The sequence below is a fragment of the Bos mutus genome, chromosome 16 (genome assembly GCF_027580195.1).
Source record: "Bos mutus isolate GX-2022 chromosome 16, NWIPB_WYAK_1.1, whole genome shotgun sequence".
NCBI classification, from domain to species: domain Eukaryota; kingdom Metazoa; phylum Chordata; class Mammalia; order Artiodactyla; family Bovidae; genus Bos; species Bos mutus.
The window spans coordinates 2260743-2281523 of record NC_091632.1 but is presented as its reverse complement, the minus strand read 5'-3'; the positions used below and the strand labels follow the sequence as shown (position 1 = coordinate 2281523).

At 57.1% G+C, this 20781-nt stretch overlaps 1 protein-coding gene across 1 annotated transcript in view; it reads right to left on the bottom strand.

The window, feature by feature from the left end:
• Positions 1 to 3788: 3788 nt before the first annotated feature.
• CNTN2 (contactin 2) overlaps positions 3789 to 20781 on the bottom strand; it is a 30620-nt gene continuing 13627 nt past the window's right edge. Inside the window, 22 exon segments of the mRNA XM_070384417.1 lie at positions 3789 to 5378; positions 5730 to 5898; positions 6371 to 6483; positions 6785 to 6971; positions 8004 to 8116; positions 8466 to 8700; positions 8990 to 9060; positions 11183 to 11332; positions 11993 to 12151; positions 12743 to 12863; positions 13392 to 13567; positions 14038 to 14165; positions 14291 to 14441; positions 15816 to 15945; positions 16396 to 16532; positions 16809 to 16904; positions 16907 to 16983; positions 18491 to 18590; positions 18867 to 19076; positions 19443 to 19538; positions 19694 to 19869; positions 19949 to 20093. Coding sequence (XP_070240518.1) covers positions 5269 to 5378; positions 5730 to 5898; positions 6371 to 6483; positions 6785 to 6971; positions 8004 to 8116; positions 8466 to 8700; positions 8990 to 9060; positions 11183 to 11332; positions 11993 to 12151; positions 12743 to 12863; positions 13392 to 13567; positions 14038 to 14165; positions 14291 to 14441; positions 15816 to 15945; positions 16396 to 16532; positions 16809 to 16904; positions 16907 to 16983; positions 18491 to 18590; positions 18867 to 19076; positions 19443 to 19538; positions 19694 to 19869; positions 19949 to 20093 — 3050 coding nt within the window. The 3' untranslated portion in view covers positions 3789 to 5268.

Below are 20781 nucleotides of genomic sequence, written 5' to 3'. Positions count from 1 at the left end.
CAAACTGCTCTAAGCTGTGAAGCTCAGACACGCACAGAGTTGGGGAATGTCACTAATGAAGCCCGTCACCTCAGTCCTGGACACTTTGCTGAAGCATTCAGGAGAGAGCTTGCTCTGCTTTGAAAGAGGACCGTAAAACATAAATATTACATTGATGAGGAGGGTTGAGGGGTGCAGTGCGTTCCCATTTTACAGATGGAAAGACAGACCTAAGAAGAGCTAAATAACTTCTCCAGCTTTCTATTGTAAGCCAGTAGTCAAACATGAGATGGAATATCTTACAGCTCTAGCTTTAGAGCATTCTGCATTAGTTTGAGGATGTGAGGGTACTGAATTGGGAAGAGAACAAAACCCAATTAAATGCATTAGTGCAGCCTCAAACCCAACTTAGTTCTTTGAATTCTGTGCATGTGGTCTGTTTCTAAAGGATCAAGGAGATGCTGCCTGACTCAGATTTGGGCTCCGGAGTGGCCAGTGCTTCCAGCATCCCTTTGGGTGCAAAGTAGCAGGAATGAAGCTGTGTGGCCCTTCGGGGGCTCACTGTCAGCCTCGGCTTCCCTGTGCCCGGCAAGCCAGGGGCAGGCCTCCGCTCACCTTGTTTTCCCTGATGGAAGCTGTCAGGCGCAATCAGCACAGGGCCCTACCTGCTTCGCGCTGAAAGAGTGAACACTTACACAGCCACCTGCGTGTGTCCTGCGTCTGAAGTGTAATAGTTGTTGTGGAGAATGCTGAATGCAGAATAGTGTTGTAGTTGGAAAATGTTGGCTAGAAATTCAAATCCTTTAGGCTGCTGCGAGCCAAGGCTGGAGGCACCCACTTCCCAGAAGGGGGTCACTCTGTCTCTGCAGGGAGACGACTTTGGTACTGTTGAGTCGATACAGGTATCTCCCGCTTTTTGAAAGGTCACTTTCCACCACTTTGGAGTTATGAGAAACCTACATTAGTACCTGTTCTCACTAACTGAAAGATATCTGAAGAGGGTTTTCCCTTAAAAAAAAAAAAAATAATAATTGCTTTGCTTTACACCATTTCAGCTTAAGAGTTCATAGGAACACTTGATGTTTGAGCAGCAGGAGAGGTTGTACCTCACATGCCTTAAAAAGCAGGGGAGCGGAGAACAGCATCGTTACACGAACACGGTTTCCTGCCCGCCTGGCAGGGAGAGCCAGCCTGACAGGGAGCTCTGCTCTGCTCTGTGGAGCCTGCCTTAAGGCTGCTTGGCCTGATTTTTCTCCCCTCGCAGCACGGGGTGCAGCCGCATGCACCACGGGCTGCCTCCTTAGAGCTGGCTATGCGGAAGGTTGCCTGGCGTTAGAGAACACGACAAGGAGATACGCTTTAGTCTGAGGATAAAAACGCCCACGGCTGGTGGCAGCTGCCTCACCAGGTTGAGAAACCATCTTTATTTAAGAACTGCCCGCTACCAGAGTCAATAAATAACTACCATTACAAGAAGTGTGAGAGAGGCAGGTAATAACAGATCAGTGGGAGCGGGTCCATTTTAACAAAAGCCGAGTTGACAGTGGTCCGATGAAGCCCCAACCCTTGCCCTTGCAAGCTTTTCTAAGCTGTGCAGACCCCGGAGGGGGTGTGTCAGTGGGAGTCTGGGGGTCAGAGCAGGGTGGACCCCATCTGAAGGCATGAGGCTTCCTAGGACTGGGGGAAGCTATCTGACCCATCTCTTTTCCCTCTTCATTTTCCTTTATTGTCCTGCCTTCCCAAAGCCTATACATACAGCTGGCTCCCGGGCACCTCTTTCTGTGGAGCTCTCCGTGAAGCTCCTTAAGTGCCCATCTTACCCCTTGTGCCACTCCAGGGGCCTCTCCGGCCACCTCGCTTGTCTCCAGGATGAAGCCTGGTCTGACCTGAGCCAGGGAAAGAGGGCGCCAACCCTGTGCTGCAGACCCAGGCGTGAGCACCCTGCTGCCCTTCCATAGAGAGGAGCCAGCAGGCAGTCACACTCTGAGACCAGGATGAGCAGAGTCCTCCAGCGGGGAAGACGCGAGGGGGTGAGGCACTCTGGAGTCAGCCCGGGCTCTTGCCCAGAGGAGACCAGACCACTCCCAGGACTGCCAAGAGGCAGTGGCGTGCGCTGGGCAGAGAATGCCTGGGGTGCGCCTCCCCCGCAAATGACTGCAGTCACTCCCCTGCAGTGCAGGGGCCCCCGCACTGATTCTGATTCCAAGAATGCCAGTCCTGAGGGACACTTAGAGCGTCCCCTCCAGTCATCACCTCACCTAGACCCCAAGACACAGCCGTCAGAATTCCTCAGAGCCCCCTAGGAAAGGTCTTGCAGACGTCTTCTCTGGCGTCTGTTGTCATTTTATCGAAAAGAGCCCCTGGTCCACAGCCCTCCTGTTCTCTGGCACCGCCTGTGCCATCTGAGGCCCAGCGGGGTACTGACACTGCTGGGCCCTGAGGCTGCGTCTGGAGAGAGCGCTCCCGGCTGAGGCGCACATCGGGGCTGTGCGGCAAACAGCACGGCGGGGCCAGGACCAGGGCAGGGGCCCCAGGCCGAGCCCGGCGTGTGCAGAGCAGAGGTTCTCCCAGGCCGTGAGGCACGCTCTGCCCTCAGTCCTCAGGCACTCACTGGCCACTGAGCTGCAGAGGGAAGCGCTGGCTTGTGGCTGTTCCCCCTTGGTTGCCGGCCCGGGGCTCGGCATGACCACGGCAGGAGGGAGCCTCGGCCCATCCAAGCAGAGGTGGTGGCAGGCCGGCCTCGGGCAGGGAGGGACTCAGAAGTTGCCTCATCTCGCCTTCCGCCTCCACGCAAGCTCCTGTGCAGCCACCGCCCCAAGAGGCTGTTCTGTTTAACACGCCTGCGTGCCCTCAGGTCACCTGTCTCATTCGGTCTGAATCAGCTCTCAGCCTGAAGTCTCAGCCTGCAGGAACATCTGTTTTTGTCTAGTTCTGAGTCCTCCCTACACAGGGCTCAGGTGTTCCTGAGGCTGAGTTTTCATAGTTACTAATAAAAAATCCTTCCTGGGTTTCCAAGAGGGTTGGTCTGCCCCCCTCAGAACTAAGACTCTTGGTTGTGTGTCTGGCTTCAAGCAAGCCTAGGGCCGCGGCTGCAGCCACACAGGTCCTGCACCAAAGCAGCTCAGCCCTCTTGGCCGGCATCTGGACACCTGTCCTGCTTCTGCCGCAGCTAAGGCAACGAAGAAAGAACGAGACCTTGGAAAGAGGTTTCCTCCTTTCAGATTCCCCTTTCCAAGAGCAGGGTACAGGCCACCTCACAGCGATGCAGGACCAGGCTGGGCGCTAGGCGGGTTTGGGTCTCTGCAGTGGCAGAGCGGTCACGGAGCTGAGCCCCCAGCACCGCATGGGGATGAAGGACAGGGGCAGGTGAGGAGGGTTTGATCGGATGGCCCAGGGGGGCAGTCCCCCGGGCCAGGGACAGGGCGGTGGGTACTGTGGTGGCACAGAGAAGGCATGTGAGCTTACATTGTTAAAAAACTGTAGTGGGTAAACATCAACATAAACCTGCCCAGTACAATAGAGCAGGACTTAAAAATTTTAAAAACCATAACAAAATAGAGCTCTGACTGTAAACTACAGAAACCAGGCTCAGGGGGCCCGTCCCCCGCACGATGCCTGTCCTGCTGCTCCCGTACGCGAAGGGCCACCTGTCACAACATAGGCTTGGGAATCTCCTGGTTATGCCTCCACTGCTGCCTGGATTTGGGGAATCCCTGTCCTTGCTTTGGCCTCTCTTCTTGAAGCAAGGGTAAGTAAGGGGCGCAGGGGGCTCCAAGCTAGCACTGCGTGTGGGCCCAGCAGAAGCCAGCTCAGGAGGCAAAGGAAGACGGGACCTCTGGCACTCTGCACATACTGTGGGCGGAAGCCAGCCCTGCCGATCACCCCACCGTCACCCACCGGAGCCTCCTGAGCAGGATCTTCACAGCCCCCTCTGCCCTTCTTGACCACCTTAACCAGGTCATGGCCGTTCAGCATGGCCCCCTTCCTCGGCAGACGATGGGCCTGGGACCGGTGGGAGAAGAGGGCCATTTGCGCCCCATCCCTGGCGGGCTATGTGACCGGAGGCAGGCCCTGCTCTTCCCAACCTCTGCTTCCTCCCAGTAGAGCAGCGGCCTGGGCAAGCTGAGGGGCCTGGGCACACTGAGGTCTAAGCCTCTTCCAGCTCCGATGTGCCAGGACTGGCACCACAGCCCAAGAGCAGGCCAGGGGGCCCCATTTACTCGCCCCCCTCGTCTTCAGGGGAAATGCAGAGCAGCACCTGAGGCCGCGTGGGGGCCCGGAGCGTTCCTGGGAGCGGGCAGGGCCGCATTTATCCTCTGGGCTTCTCAGAAGGTGCCTGGCTGCAGACACAGGATGCCTGCTCTCGTTCTGTGGGACGAAGCCGGTGGGTCACGACGGCTGTCCCACCTCCTGCCCAGACCCTGGCGGGACCGTGCAGGATGGGTCTTGGTGTGGTAGGGGACCTCCCCAAGACGAGCCCTTTAGTCACCAGCCACCTGTCGTGGCTTCTGTCACTCGGGGTGACAGGGTCGGGTTGGCAGTGTCGGCTAAGAGGGTGACGACAACTAAGGTGTGACTGCGCCTCAGGCCAAGTCTGGTGCAGCTTTCCAGCAGGAGGCCCAGCCTCTCAGCCCTTCAGAGCTCCCACCCAGCAGCTGGGAGCACGGCCACCCAGAGCTGTGGGGCTCAGGCTGCCGGGCTGACACCAGGACACTGGTTCTCAGCCGTCCGGGCGGGTGGCGGGGGCCTCCAGGGAGTCCTCAGGGACAATGTCAGGATCCAGCCGCGCTGCCCTGTCAGAGGAGAAAGAAGAGTCCCGGTCTTCAGGTTGGGACGCTCCTTAGACAGCGACGCTCCGGTTGACGCTTTGTCCCACTTCAGCCCGTTCCTGTCCAGTGTTCCCGGGCTTAGGATTCTGCCATCTGGGCCAGAGTCCATATGCGATCCCAGAGTGCCAACTCCGCTGATACACAGATACACGTTTAACCCCCTTCTTCCTGCCTTCCATGCAGGCACCCTAGAGGGCCCAGGCCTAGGGTTCAGTATCATCATGGAAGTTACTGCCTGGTGCCTCTCGATTAAAAAAAAATCCTTGCATGGGTTCTATCCTGTGGCAGAATATGACATATCCTACCTCCTACGAAAAGGGCTCTGTAATACAGTCAGTGTTTGAAACCAGCCGTTCTCAGGCACAGCGCTGGGCCACCTTGGCATCGGGAAGGGACTGGGGCCAGCTGGCTGTCCATCAAGGTGGGTGCCCAGCTGTGGCGGGGAGGCAGGGCGCCAAGATCAGAGCTGCAGGTAGCCTAAGAGGATCAGCGCTGCCACGGAGTGGGTGAGGGCGGCGTCTGGATGTGGGGCTGGACAGACCGCAGAGTTCTCCACCATCATGCTGGTGCCTGAAACCAACAGGCGGATGGGCTGGAGGGGCTCATCCCCACCCCGCCCCCAGGACAGAGTCCAGACCTTCCCTAAGGAGACTCACAGAGTGCTGTGTTCAGGACGGGGAGGCGCTCTCAGCCCTTCTTGGGCAGGGTTTTGGAGGACCTTTGCTCTTATTCCCTCGCAAGGGGCGCACTCAGCCCTCAGGGATGTTTGGGGAGGAGGGAGGAGGCAAGGGTGGGTCCAGGGCTACTCTGAACGAGGTTCCTGACGCCGCCTTTTGTCTCCCTGGGGACTGGCTTGGGCTGGAATGATCCCTGCGTCTGGATGGACCCTGATCTTCCTGGGGGAGACGGGGGATACAGCACCTCCGTTCCGCACGATGTGAACCTCTGCCGGGACCCCGTCGCCTCCTGGCCCTGTGGTCCGAATCTGCACCAGGGCGTGGCCGATGTCCTCGGGAACTGTGATTTCTATCCAGTTCTTGCTGGTGAGGTGCAGCGTGGGAGTCGGGTGTAGGTCGTTCTGGTACAGCATCTGTGGGAAGGGGTTGGCCAGCGGAGTTTCCCGACAGCAGGGCTGATCCTTCCCTTCCCTGGCCCCAGAACGGGAGGAGCCCACGTGGCTCTGTGACCTTGAGGTCCTGCCCCCTCACCCCTCCCGTTGCCCGTTGACCAGGACCAGCCTCTTGAATAAGCTCCTCCCTGGAGCCACTTTCCTGTTCCCAGCAGCTGAACTGATCTTGTAGGCTCCTCAGACCAGAAGAGCCCCAAACATCACCCAGTCTGTCACCGCCCTCGTGAACCCTGCGTTTCCGCAGTCACACCTCTTTCCTCCGTGCAGTCTCTACTGCACGCTCCCCGGAGAATCCCTCCTGTAGTCATGCCTCTCACGGTCCCAGACGCTCTGCTTACATCTGACTCAGACATAGGAACTGAAGCTCCTTTTGTTTACGGGGCACACAGATGCGCCGTCCCTCAGCGTTCAGTGCCTGCTCACCCCTCCTTACCTTGTAGCCAGTGACTGCAGACTCATTACCCAGCGGGACTACAGGGTCCCACTTGATACTCAGGCTGGAGCTCGAGAAAGTCCAGGAGATGTTGCCAGGGGGTCGCCGTGGAGCTGCCAGAGCGAGGAGAGAGTCAGGAGGAGTCTTCCTGATGTTTCCCCACCACGCGCCCCCTTGCTTTCAGCCGGCCACTTCTAGATAATCTGCCCGTCACATCTGTGCCCAGAACGTTCTGTTACCGCTGCCTGAGAAACAAACTCCAACAGAGACTGCACAAGAGTGGCGCCGCGGAGGCTGTGAGCCCCGCTCCCTTCTTACCGTTAGACGAGCGGCCTTGGGGGCTGGAGCCCTGTCAATCCAGGAAGGTGATCCAAGAGCCCCCCGCCCCTCCCGCACCCAGGCTGCCAGACTCACGCGGCTTCATGGTCGTGGCGTTGGCAGAGGGGCTGGCAGGCCCGGTGCCGGCCCGGTTGTAGGCCCGCACGGTCACGTGGTACTTGGTGCTGGCGTGCAGGCCCGTGACCAGGGCGCTGGTGTCCAGCCCTGCCGTCCTCACTCGCTCAGCGGCCGCTGCTTTGGCGCCGGCCTTCCAGTAGCGGATCTGAAGGGAGCGGGCGTAGCCGGGGGTCAGTGGACACGCCCCGGGTCTCAGCGCTGCGCCGCCCCGGCTCTGCCTGGCCCCTCCGTCTCAGGCTCAGAGACTAGACGCTCAACCATTAGGCCCACAAAAGAGACAAGCCGGTGTGATTTGCTGCTCCCTTCCTGATCCCCAGTGGAGGGCCCAGTCCAAGGAGAGAGCTTAGTACCTGGGCTGGATGCGGGAGTAGATGGGTAGGTACAGACTCCACTGAGAGATGGCCTGCCGAAACCCAGCCCCAATCAATGAACTCGGGAGTCCTGTGGGGACTCTTCAAGGCCACGGAATGCATATTTGCAAAGCAGCGCCCCAGCCCCCACGCCAGCAAGCTTATGATGGCTCCCCAGTAAATGCAAACCCATCGGCATAGTCCTCGTGACATCAAGACCTTCTAGATATTCTTCCGAATCAGGGCAGGGTTTGAAGCTCTCTCCCCAGTGGTCTCACCTAGCGTATTTGCTGAAGCCCAGAGCCGACTCTACTGGGTTAGGATTTACAGCATCACTAGTATGATGGTTCCCCCTCAGACAACAACATTTTCTGCTGGTCCTTCTTTCCCTTCCTCTTGCTCCGTCTCACTCTCCATGTACCCCCACATGGACCCCAGTGGGCTCAAGGCTTGGGTCAGAAACCGCTAGGCCAGAGTTCCTCCGGAACAGGATGATCGGCTGGTACACAGAGGGGGCTGTACTGTTCTCTGCCACCATGAGCATGCCCAGGACAGCTGGGCTCTGGCATGGCAGGCCATGCCCCTTCTGGATCTCCTCCTCCGGGCTCCCACAGTGTCCAGGTGGCCAGCCGGGCATTAACGTCAAGGCTGTCCACAGGCACCAGCCAGAGGGCTGAGCTGAGGCTGCGAACGCGGTGCTGCAGAGACTGCATGTGGTGTGCCCGGTGAGGGCAGCAGAGCTTCTGGGAGGAAGACTGCTGAACTGCGAGGTGGCCCTGCGCCTGATCCCAAGCTCCCTTCCTCTCCCAGTCCCTGCCGGCACTCACCTCGTACCCCAGGAGAATACCGTTCATGTCTTGCTGCACGGGTTCCCAGCTCACGTTCATCTCCGAGGAAGAGACCGCTTTGGCCCAGACCTTGGGAGGGGCTACCCTGGGCTCTAGAGACCAACACGGAATGGGTGTGGATTCCCAGGGCCTCCCTGTGTCCTGCAGAGCGGCCGCCAACTGGGACTGCCCTTGCGCAGGATTTTAAAAAGACCGAGGTGTAGGGTAGGGGCCTGGTGGGGGTTCCCAGAGCACCCCCCACCCCCGGGGGCCCACTTCTCTCCCAGAGGGCCTTCCTCCTTCAGGCCTGAGCGGGGCGGAGGCTGCCAGGGCTGGAAAGGCAGCCAGGGGTCTCCCCTGCCCCGCCTGTGGAGCCCAGCCGGGGTGAGGGGTCCCTCCCCCACCCTACACCCCGCAGACAAGCCGCAGGGGTGGGGGCGCCTGGTGGCCCCGGCGGCCCACCTTCCTCGGCCGAGTACACGACGGCCACAAGGCTCTCGGGCCCGTCCCCGCGGCGGTTGTAGCTGCGGATCTTGACTTCAAAGGGCGTGTAGGGCCGGATGCTGTCGTTGCTGTAGACGAAGTACTGGGCGTCGGCGCCAGGCACCCTCGCGGTCTGCCAGCTGGTGCCGCCCTGCCTGCGGAAGGACACCAGGTAGCCGAAGCCGCCTCCGTGCTGGTACTCCCGGGACATGGGCTGCGGGCGAGAGAGCGCGTGGGCGAGGGGCGGCGGCCGCCTGCCCTGCCCGTTCTCCGCCCCCGGCTTCCCCGGGACTGGGTGCCCCCGGACTGCGGCTTCCCCCTGCAAGGGGGCACGGCCCCGCGTTCGCTCCGGAGTCAGGACCCCGCAGTGGCCCTGTCGGGCCCTCTCTGCACGCTGCGCCCCTCCGGAGATGAGTCCCAGGGGCGGGGTGGGCCGCAGGTCGGGGAGAACCGCCCTCCCAGAGCAGCGCAGGCATGTTCCTGCCTCTGTCCTCGCTGCTTACCGTCCAGGTCACGGTGAGCTCTCCCGGCGCTCCACCACCTCCGCTGAGACCCGACGGGGCTACCGAGGGGGCTGTCAGGGCCAAGGGACAGACAGTTAGTGGAGACGGGCCTGCGGCTGCGCTGAGAAGCATCGCAGGGTCAGGATTCGTTCCAGTGGGCCCTGGCTACACGCCCACAGAATGGACCACCTGGAAGGAATGGACAAACTCTTAGAAATGTGTAGTCTCCCGAGACCAAACCAGAACCAGGAAGAAAAAGGAAATAGGAACAGACCAATTACCAGTATTGACATGGAATCAGTAATTTGAAACTCCCAAGAAACAGACGTCCAGGATCAGATGGCTTCACAGGTAAATTCTACCAAACAATTAGAGTTTACATCTGTTCTTCTGAAACTATTCCAATGAGCCCTGGTTTTGTCTGCCGGGTCCCTCTGGATGTGGGCTCAGGAGTCAGGTAGATCTGAGATCAAATTGCACCCCTGCCACTTACTAGCTGTGTTTCTCTGGACAAGTTATTTAACCTCTCCGAGCCTCTGATTCCCCTCTCCATAAGATAAGGATAATAACGTTTCTCTCAAAGGCTGTAAGAAAAACAGAGTTAAACAAGACAGTGGCTGGCATATACATAGAGCATACACTCTTTAAATGAGCGTTAGCCTCATTCCTCTAGTTGGTGTAAACTCAATAACAACAGACCAACTCCAGTTTTCTTTAAGGGGAATAAATAATCCAGAAGTGCAGTTAATCCAAAAAATATTTCTTCTGGGTTACAGGGTGTTTTTTGGTGTGTGTGTGTGGCAGATTTAATTTCCTAATTTTCTCTAGTATTCAAAAAGGCTGCTATTAAAACAATATATTTAATTAGATTGTGAAGCTTGGCAGGGAGTAACTTGGCTGAAGGTCAAAATGTTTCTGCAGATGACACAGCAAATGGAGACTTATCACTTGGTTCTGATGAGAGTTGAGGGCCTTCTCATTTGCAAAGGCTCCTTAAACACCTATTACCCTTTCCGGAGTGGAAAGGTTGAGGCCCAGAGCAGTTAAGTGACTTGCTTAAAGTCACACAGCTAATAAATGTCACAGTTTGAATTTGAACTCAGGTCTTCTGATTGGAAAGCTCACCATCTCTCTTCTGCATCATGGCTTTGTGCTCAACTCCTGGATACTACGGTGGTGGAGACCACTTCTCAACCTTTGACTCTCCAAGTTCAGTCAAAGAAAATGCTCCTTCTGGAATTCTTACTCAGGAGAAGTACCAGTTAAAAATGTTGACTGATTCCATAAGGAGCCTGGAGAGTCAGCCTGGGGTACATAGGAAACCATGTTTCAGGGACACAAAAAGGCAGACCTTTGTCCCACAGCCGGTGGGGCGGCCCTGGGTGGGTGGGGAAGGGGAGGCAGGTCCCAACTCCGCGCTGCTGGCCTTGAGAGCCCAGGGCTGTGGTCCTGGGCTTCACCTTCACCTCTTCCTTCCCCACCTGCCTGTAAGGGAGGGGTGTGGGCAGGCTGTCCATCCCTTCAGCTGCCAAAGAAACCATCTAAAGAAGGACTTAGAGACGCTGGCTGCTCACCTAGTGCCCCGCACAGCACACATGTTCCTCACTACCTGATTCCTGCAGCTCGTGTCTGTCCAAGGAAGAGAGCTGCCCATTACCCCATGGTCCTGGGTTCGAGTCCCTGTTCTGACAGTGTGACCCTTCCTTCCTTCAGCTTTGGTTTTTCCATTTTTTAAAAAAAATTAAACTTTTAGGAGCTCCCGTGGCGGTCCAGTGGCTAAGACTCTTGATCTCTCAATGCTGGGGTCCTGGGTTTGATGCCCGGTTGGGAAAGTAGATCCCACATCCCACAACTAAGACCCTGTGCAGCCAAATAAATATTTTTTAAAAATAAAATAAAAATTAAACTTTTAGATAATTGTAGATTCACATGCAATGGTAAGGTTGGCCTGTTTCTTTGGGTTAACAGTTTGGACTGGAGGGCTTCCAGCCCCGACTACCTGTGGACCAAGGCACAGTGCGTTGTGCAGTGTAGCCACCTTGCCCTGACTTAGGTTCCTTCCGCATTTGTTCTGTTAGAGTCCGAAGTCTGGTGAGCAGGGTTGAGCTCCATGTAACTGCTGTTGGCTTGGAGCACCCTTTAAGGAGAGCTGGTGTCTGTGCCCTGACACTACTTCTCACCCAGGGCTCTGACCTGCTTCCTTGGTCTGGATTTTGCTGGAGGGTCCACTGGGCTCCCCAGTGCCCAGGATGTTGCTGGCTAAGACCCGGAACTCGTAGTCCATCCAGGGTGTAAGGCCCAGCACCTGGGCAGTCTCGGCGTTTCCCTCGATGTTGGTGGGATCTGCAAGGCACAGGGAGTCAGTGTCTCACGGGTCTGGATGCAAAGGGCAGGGACTGGGTACGTATCACGTGCTTATACCCAGCTCTCACACTGGTGCCTGCTGTTTACGAAAAGTCACTGCCTCTTCTATCAGTGACTGGGAAGTAGGAGGCAGACCTCCCCACCTTGGAACCTTTGTAAGATGTTGTGAGCACTCTGTACCCCAGGAATGCTTTCATCGCACCAGTAACGGTCCTGCCAGGGCTTCAAGGGTGCAGACTGAGCCTCCTCCTCCAACTCTCGCCCTGTTCTCCTGCTCCCTGTGTGGCCCTCTTCCCTAATGGCCTGGGAGCTCCTCCAGGCAGAGGGGCCTACACCTGTCCCCCTTGGAAGCTCCAGGCTCAGCCTTGGCCCCTAAACCCCACCCCCTCCAGCACTCGTGCATGTGTGCTGGTTGCTCAGTCATATTCAACTCTTTGCAACCCCATGGACCGTAGCCCACCAGGCTACTCTGTCCATGGGATTCTCTAGGCAAGAGTACTGGAGTGGGCTGTCATGACTTCCTCCGGGGGATCTTCCCAACCCAGGATCGAACCCAGGTGTCCCACATTGCAGGTGGATTCTTTACCATCTGAACCACCAGGCTAACCAGTACTGACCTAGGTAGGACCTCACACTTACTAGTCCGAACCTGCTTCCACTTCCCTGAAGGCAGAGTGCGAGCTTGCAGGGTGTACTTGGCAATGGGGCTGTGGTTGTCAAAGCCACGGCTCCAGCTGAGCTGGACAGAGGTGTCGCTGATGTCTCTCACCACCACGCCTCCTGGGGCACCTGGCGGACCTACACCAAGACGTCAGAGCAAAGTGGGTCAGAATTGCAAAGCTTCCAACGGGAGCCAATCTCCTTCAGGCCTGCGTGGGCCGCTGCAGTACCAGGGGGGAGCAGCAGAGGGCGCAGCAAACACACGCTTGGTGGGAGGGCAAGGAACGGGCTGAGTGACGGGAGCTTTCCCGGAGGAAGGACGTGTCCCAGGCTGGAGGAGTCACAGAAGCATGAACAGATTTCCCAGCATGAGCCTCTGACACTCCAGTGAAAGTGTCAGTCACTCAGTCGTGTCCGACTCTGCGAACTTATGGCCTCCTAATGCGCCCGCCAGGCTCCTCTGTCCATGGAATTCCCCAGGTAAGAATACTGGAGTGGATTGCCATCCCCGTTCTCCAGCCTCAGGACATTTCTCCAGGCTTGGAATGTGTTTAGAAGTAGATTTTTATAATTTTGGCTTTGGAGGAAGAGTATTCTATTCATTCAGTACCTGCAAAGGCCTTCGGGATGAGTTCAGCTCAACAGACTTGTTAGACGCCCATCATAGTGGGGGTGGGGTGGGAACCCTGTACCTCCCTAGACGCACCGTCCACCACCGCCTGGCCTTACCTCGGACCAGGACCGTGGCCTCCTTAGACGCGCTGTCCACCACTGTCTGGGCCGTGCATGTGTACTTCCCGCCGTGGCGCAGCTGGGCATTCAGGATGGTCAGATCCCCAACCGTCTCCTTCTGCACACAAGGGACAGGGCGTGGGGGAGGTCAGAGGGCCCTCCCCTGCAGTGAGCCAGGGGACAGGAGGTGCGGCTCACAGTCCTCTGCTCCGATATGCCCACAGACCTCGTCACCTCACTGTTCCTCTCTGCTTCATGGGAGGAATCAGCTGCTTTCTACTTGGTACCACTGGGGATTAAACAGCAGTTTTTTTTTGTTCTTGTTTTTAGAGAAGACAGTCAATGTTGGTTCAGGTTAATGATATCATCTGCCTTGGGGGAAAGGCAGCAGGATAGCAGTGGGAATTCATTCTTGCTGGATGCTGGGAATCCAGGCTTGCCCCTAACCTTTTCCTGCGTGCACAGACTTTGGGTGGAACCCAGGGAGCTGCCTGTCTAAGGGAGGGTGTTTATGGACCCAGGGATGGGCTTGCCAGCATTCCTGGGGGAAGGGGAAAGGCTTTGGGGTGGTGATGATTAAGGACATCTTGGGTCCCCTGTCTACCAAGGAGGGAGAAGCCCTGAGTTCTCTGGCCTCAGGCCTTACCACGCTGGCCCTTTGGTAATGACCCCCAGGCTTGTCAAAGTCAATGGGGAAGTCGTCCAGGGTCCAGACGAAGGTGAGGTCCATGGTGGGGTCGTGGGAGGCGTGGCACTGCAGGGTCAGGTTGTCACCTAAGTTGATGTCGGCGCTGGAGGGGGCTAGCGTGATTTTGGTTGCATCTGCCAAGACAAAGGGCCCCTGAGTGCAGCAGGAGGAGGCAGGCTGCGGTGGGGCAGCAGGCCAGGGAGAGAGAGTTTGCCTTGAACCCCAGAAAAAAGAGAACAGGCCACGTGAGAACAGTACCCTGACCTGCCAGCAGCCCCCTGAATGTGTGGGAGGGATGGAGGCGCATATCGTGGATGGTGGTCCCCACTGAGACCAAACCCCGGGGTAGCCTCGAAACGCAACTGGTGAACATGTGTCCCCCATCCCGAACCCCCTCCCACCTCCCTCCCTCCCCATCCCATCACCCGAGGCTGATTCGAAAGCCACTACAATATTGTAAAGTAATTAGCCTCTAATTAAAATAAGTTAATTAAAAAAAAAAACGAAGCTGGGAGGAACACAGGAACATGAGAGCCAGATGGTGGGGAGGGAGGGCGCCCTGCGGAGCCCGAGCCCCCGACCGCAGCCAAACCACAGCCCTCACCTCGCACAGACAGGGTGCCCGTGCTGTTGGCTTTCCCCATGAAGTTCTCAGCAAAGCAGGTGTATTTGCCTTCATCGGACCGACTGACGTTTCTTATGATCAAGGTGCCATCCGGAGTCACAGTCACTCTGCAGCAAGGATGGAGCACAGCTGGCTGACCCAGGAACACCCTGTGGTCCTGCAACGGGGGTGGGAATCCAAGGAGAGGGAGTGGAGCTGGAATCGCTGGGGGCGGAGGGGGCTGGGCTCGTACCTGCTGCTGTTGACCAAAATCTCAGTGCCTTTGCTCCAGAGCACCACCGCCTTGGGAGCGGCCCGGGGCTGACAGGGGATCACGACCTCTCCTCCTCGGGCTGCAGGGATCAGACGCCTTACGGGGTTCAGCCTGAAGTCGGGGGCAAGCGCTGGAAGAAGGGGAGAGCCCCGCAGTCACCCGGGGAATCAAAAGAGTGCCCCTTTGCGCTTGATTAAGACGTCACCTGGCTACACGCTAAACATCTGATGGGCCCTCTACAGCCAATCCTTGAGTGACTCCCAGCAGCACCACTTGTAAAACAGCCAGGACCCAGCCCCTTCTCCTCAACCCCCCGAACCTCAACTACCACCAAATCTCCGCTGGACTACCGAGAGCCCCTTATTTGGTCTTCCTGTTTTTGCATTTTCTTTCTACACTCTTCTCCACACAGCTGCCAGGAACATCTTTTTAAACACACAAGTCAGACACTTAGAATGAAGCCCAACACCTCCCAAGGGCTCACACAGCCATCTCCACTCTGATTGCATTTTGCTCCTTCCTGCACTCACTGTGCTCCAATCACCTGGGCTATTTTTCCTTTTTCTTTTCTGTCCCGTGAAGATGCCATGGTTTTTCCTGCCTCAGGACCTTTGCACTTACCATGGATTTTGCTTCAAAATGCCCAGATCTCACATGATTGATTCACATCCCAAATGTGACTTCCTTAGAGAGGTCTTCCCTGACCATTCCCTCTAACTGGCCCACCTTACCCCCACCATTCAGGGAAAAAGAAAACTTAATACTGTATTTTTTATGACTATCTGAAATTATCCTTTTAAATCATTTGATTTTCTGTTTATTTGTCCCTCTCCACTGGATTGTAAGATACTTGAAGGCAGAGACCTTATCTTTCATACTGACTTCTTAGGAGGTGTTGAAGAAATACTGGTTGAATGAATGAGTGAGTCTTAGTTAAGCCTCACTACAACTTGATGAGATAGGTACCATTCTGTCCAATTTACAGATGAGGACACGGACGGCAAGCTCAAGTCACACAACTAAGGCTGCTGGACCAGCTGACATTTGTAGGCACCCGTTATGTGATGGGCAGGTTCTCTGTGCTTTAGCTCTATCATCTCCTTTAACCCCACAGCCTGTATGAGGGCTGGACGATGATTTCTTGATTTTATTAATCAAGAAACTGAGCCACAAGAGGTTAATAACTTGCCAAAGGTCACATAAGCAAAGGGGCTGCATTAAACCCAAGTCTAGTTGATTTGGTTTCTAGTGACTTTTGCCACTTTTTTTTTTACAGCAGTAGACATTTACTTTCAGATGTGGGTCAAGCCGGAGACCCTGTCCTCTGGGAGCTCTGTGTCTAGTGCCTCAGCTCCTGTCTTCAATCTCTGAGTTCTACTTAGAAGCTGTTGGAAAACTGCCAGGTGAGCGTGTGAATGTAGACACGCTGCTGCTCAGAATTCCCGACCCCCGCCCCCCGCCCCCCGGTGTCCCTGGGGACATCCTCTCTCCCTGGGCCCTTTACCTTGCACCGCCAGCTCGGCGCTGGCATAGATGGTACCATGCTTGTTCTCCGCCACGCACTGGTACATGCCAGAGTCCTCCAGGCTCAGCTTGGAGAACCGCAAGTCCCCGGCCATCACTTCTACCCGGGCCTGTGCAGAAACGCCCGCCCCGGGCAGGGGAGGGGCATCAGGACCCCTGCAGTGCCCGCGTGGGTGCTCACGGGGGGCTCAGTGGAGAGGGCGCTGCCTGGACAAAGCCCCCATGTGCGGTCCTCTCCAGGGCCGCCTGGATCCCAGGCTGCAGAGGTTCCCCAGCCCTCACGCACGTGGGCACATGGAAGCCAGGGGGCTGAGGGACCCACTTAGGACCACTGGTGCGTTTGTGGCTGAGGTGTGCCTGGACCCAAGTCCCGGGACCCTCCAGTCAGGATTCTCTCCGGCTGACCAGGAGGACGTGGCTCTGGGATGTACAGAAGCACCTAGAACTACCCTCCGGCACCCTAACTGGCCCAGAGGGCCCCCGGGGGTGTGGGGGAGGGGACCAGGGAGCAGAGCGCAGTGCGCTGGGTGGCAGGGGGACGGACGGCCCAGGTCCCTTACCTGGGAGGTCAGAGGCTCCCCGTTCCGCAGCCAGCGCACTGCCGGCCGGGGCTTGCCAGCGGCCGCGCACGCCCAGTGGAGATCGGAACCGATGTCAGCCTCCCGATCTGAGATCACGCGGAGCCACTCGGGCTGAGCTATGGAGACCAAAGGGAGCGTCTGCAGCGGAGCCGGGCAGGGCCTCGGGGCTAAGTCCCCGGACCGTCGGACGGCAGAGGGCAGAGGGTTCCGGGAGGGGGGTTGGGGTGGCGGGCGGTGGGGAGAAGCAGTTCACGAAAACTGGCACTTGGCGCCTCTGCCAGTAACTTTTAGTGACTTAAATCTTCGTAGCGCGTTCCGTGCGCTCTGCAGCTCAAGGGCTGCCTCTCGGGACCGACCGGGAAGGCGGGGCCGCGGGCGCCGGCCGGCCGTACCCTGCACGATGATGCGACCCTGGACGGTGTCGCGGCCCTTGGTGTTCTCCGCCTCACACTCGTAGGTGCCCTCGTCCTCGAAGCCCACGCTGGGATCTGCAGGGTGGGCTCGGCCGTGGCCCACTGCGGGGACAGGGAGCCGTCCACTTTGCGCCATTTGATCCTGGGGACGGGGCTGCGGGGAGACAGAGCCAGAGGGCTGGGTGGGGCTGAGCAGACGCCCGGGGCCTCCGGCCCCTCACCCCGACCCGGCCCTCCTGGGACGCTGGGCAGGTAGGGAAGGGAAGGGGGGTCTAGGAGAGACGGAGAGACCGGCAGGGAGAAGCTGCTCCCGGGGGCTCAGAGCGCCGGGGGTCTGCACCCCGAAGCTGGCTTGCCCTCCTCCGACCCTGCAGCGGCCTCTCCTGGGCCCCACCTCCTCAGCGGCGGCCTGAGACCAGAGTCTCTACCGGTCCCTCTCCCTTTTCCCCAGCGGGGCCTGGCCTCTACTTTTCAAAGGGGATTTAGCTGTTAGTAATCTGTGTACTAAATTGACTGAGGAATCAGTGACTCTTATGTGCTTTAAATATGGGTTTTCTGGAAGCCCAATCACTTTCCACAAAGCAGGGGGCATCCTGGGTAATTCAGGAGATATAGGAGGGAGGACAGGACCAATGGTCAAGTCACATTCTTTCTTTTATTCTGTGGACATTTATCCAGCACCTGCTAGCAGCTTAGCACTGGTCCAGTGAGTTCTCCCCAGAGGGGAAGATTTCTGTTATAAACTTTCTATCTTAAAAGGTAACTGTTAGCATCCATAGAATACTTATTCAATGCCAGATACTGTTCTAGGCACTGTATGTATATTAGTTCATGCAAACCTCATAACAACCCCAGGAGGTAGGTACTATTATTAACGCTAGGTACAAGTAGGGAATGTGAGAGCTGGATTATAAAGAAAGCTGAGCGCCCAAGAATTGATGCTTTTGAACTGTGGTGTTGGAGAAGACTCTTGAGAGTCCCTTGGACTGCAAGGAGATCCAACCAGTCCATTCTAAAGGAGATCAGTCCTGGGTGTTCATTGGAAGGACTGATGGTAAAGCTGAAATTTGAATACTTTGGCCATCTGATGTGAAGAGATGACTCATTTGAAAAGACTCTGATGCTGGGAAAGATTGAGGGCAGGAGGAGAAGGGGATGACAGAGGATGAGATGGCTAGATGGCATCACTGACTCAATGGAAATGGGTTTGGGTGGACTCCGGGAGTTGGTGATGGACAGGGAGGCCTGGCGTGCTGCGGTTCATGGAGTCGCAAAGAGTCGGACACGACTGAGTGACTGAACTGAACAAATAGGGAAACTGAGGCTCAGAGAGGTTAAGTGATTTACCCAAGGTCTCCGTGTCAGCAAGTGACAGAGCTGGGGTTTGAATAAGGCAGGCCAGCTTGGGTCCACACACCACATTACCTGCCTCCAGCCTGGGGTGCTACATAAGCTGCCTGAGCCGGTCATGGGCTGGGAAGACCAAGTGAGCCGACATGTTTCGGGGCCCCGGCATGTACGATGCCTCACTTACAGACTCAGTGCCCACTGAGGGCCCAGCATTCTGCTAGACCCTTCGGGGGCACCAAGATGACTGAGAGCTGGCCCTGCCCTCTCCCTGGAGGCTCGGAGGGGCTGTGCCCTCCCTCCCCACTACTCACTTCCCGAAGGCGAAACACTCCAGGGTGACCTGCTGTCCCACCAGCGCGTAGGTCTCTGCTGGGAACCGGGCCTTGATGCTGGGAGCAAAAAGCCTGGTGTCTGCGGAGAGGGGAAGTGTGCACATCAGACAAACGTTCTAGGTCAGGGCTCCTATGCCTGTGACCTTAGCGCAGCTCAGAGCCTGTGTTTCTTGATTTCCTTTCCCATTGGCGTCTGGGGCAAGGCTCTGAGGCTGGGCCGCAGGAGGGCCCTGGGGTCCAGGCCCGGACCCTGTGCCCTCTGAGCTGCTCTTTACAGCTTTAGATGGAAAATCTGCATTCCCACCGACCTTGAGCCTTCAGCCCCCTCCCCCCGGCCCTGCGCACCGACCCTGACCTTCTGCGGCCAGGTTGAGCTGAGCAAACTTGCTGAAGACGCTCTTGGTGGAGAAGTCCATGTGGCTGGTGGCCAGGCAGGAGTAGTTGCCCAGGTCTGAGGCGTTGGTCCGGGCGATGTACAGGTTCCCTGTGGTCTGGGACACGAAGTGCCGCCCGTCCGTCGGGATAAAGTTGGGGAACTCATTGAGGAGCCAGCGGTAGGATAAGCCTGTGAAGGGGGCACGTGAGGGACCTGGGCCGCTGGTCAGTGGAGCAGCTCTGCTGGGACCCCACTGTGTGCTGGGGGCCTGTAGACCTGGTCCTGAGAGCCACGCGCCCTGAACTGGGGCTGGGGGGAGACCCAGAGGGAAGTCGCGTCTTTAGCCCCACTCTCAGGGAGTGCGGTCTGCTGGGGAGACAGCCTGCAGTGGTCGGCGGACACTCCCAGTCTGGGGTGCTGGGGGCACAGAGTCATCTGGAGCTGGGGACCCGGGGATCAGCACTCCAGGGCCCCTCACCACCGCTTACTCCTCCCTCTTCTGTGAGTGGCCGGACGCCTCCTGTACCCTCCCGCATCGCCCGGGGCCTGGCTCACCTGGGTAGTGGGCGGGCGGATTACAGGGCAGCATCACCCCCCAGCCTTCGTGGGTCTTCACTGGGTCTCGCTCCTCCTTGGAGAATTCCTGCAGAACTGGAGGTGGAAACCAGGCCCTCAGGCGCTGGCCTTCAAGCCTGTGGGCCCTGCCCTGTCAGCCTCCGTGGGGCAGGAGTCACTCGCCCTTTCTGGACACCTCCCAGCACCCCCTTTGCCACCCCTACAGCATCTCAGCCCCCCGTGGGGCTCACAGCCGAAGCGGAGGACAGCCTCTCTGCTGACGACAGTGCCCACGGGGTTGGAGGCCAGGCACTGGTAGACGCCAGCATCCTGGGCCTTGCTGGGGTTCATGATGACCAGGTTGCCTCCAACCAGCTGCTGGCGGGAGCCTGGCTCCAGCTTCATCTCGGTGCCGTTCATCTTCCACCTGCAGTGGCGGTGGGGGGACTGATGTGAGGACAGCCTGCCGCCACCCAGGGCCTCCCGGCACCACTGCAGGGCCTCACCTATAGGTGGCCGGAGGGCTGGCTCGCGCGCGGCATGCCAGCGTCACCTTCTCCTCTGTGGACTCCTCTGGGAATAGCAGGCCAAGGGGCTGCTCTTCAAAGACAGGCCCAAAGGTAGCTGGGGATCCCCAAGCCGAGCTCCAAGCTGCAGGTGGGGGACATCACCAAAGGTCTCAGAGCCTCGGGGCCAGCTGGAGCCTGGTCTCCAATAGAACTTTCTGCAGTGATGGGAAGGTTCCATTTTTTGAACTGTCCAGTACAGTAGCCACTGGCCACTGTGCCCCTGAAATACGGCTGGTGCAGCTGAGTAACCACATTTTTAATTTTATTTAATTATAATTAATTAAAATTTCAATTTCAATAGGTTAGGCAGACCACAAATTTGGAAAACTCAGCAGTGGCCACAAGACTGGAAAAGGTCACTTTTCATTCACATCCCAAAGAAAGACAGTGCCAAAGAATGTTCAGCTTACTATACAATTGCACTCATTTCATATGCTAGCAAAGTAATGCTCAAAATTCTTCAAGCTAGGTTTCAACAGTACGTGAACTGAGAACTTCCAGATGTAAAAGCTGGATTTAGAAAAGGCAGAGGAACCAGAGATCAAAATGCCAACATCTGTTGGATCATAGAAAAAGCAAGAGAATTCCAAAAACATCTGCCTCATTGACTATGAGAAAGCCTTTGACTGTGTGAATCACAATAAACTGGAAAATTCTTAGAGAGATGGGAATATCAGACCACCTTTCCTGTCTCCTGAGAAATTTGTATGCAGGTCAAGAAGCAACAGTTAGAACAGGGCATGGAACAATGGACTGGTTCAAAATTGGGA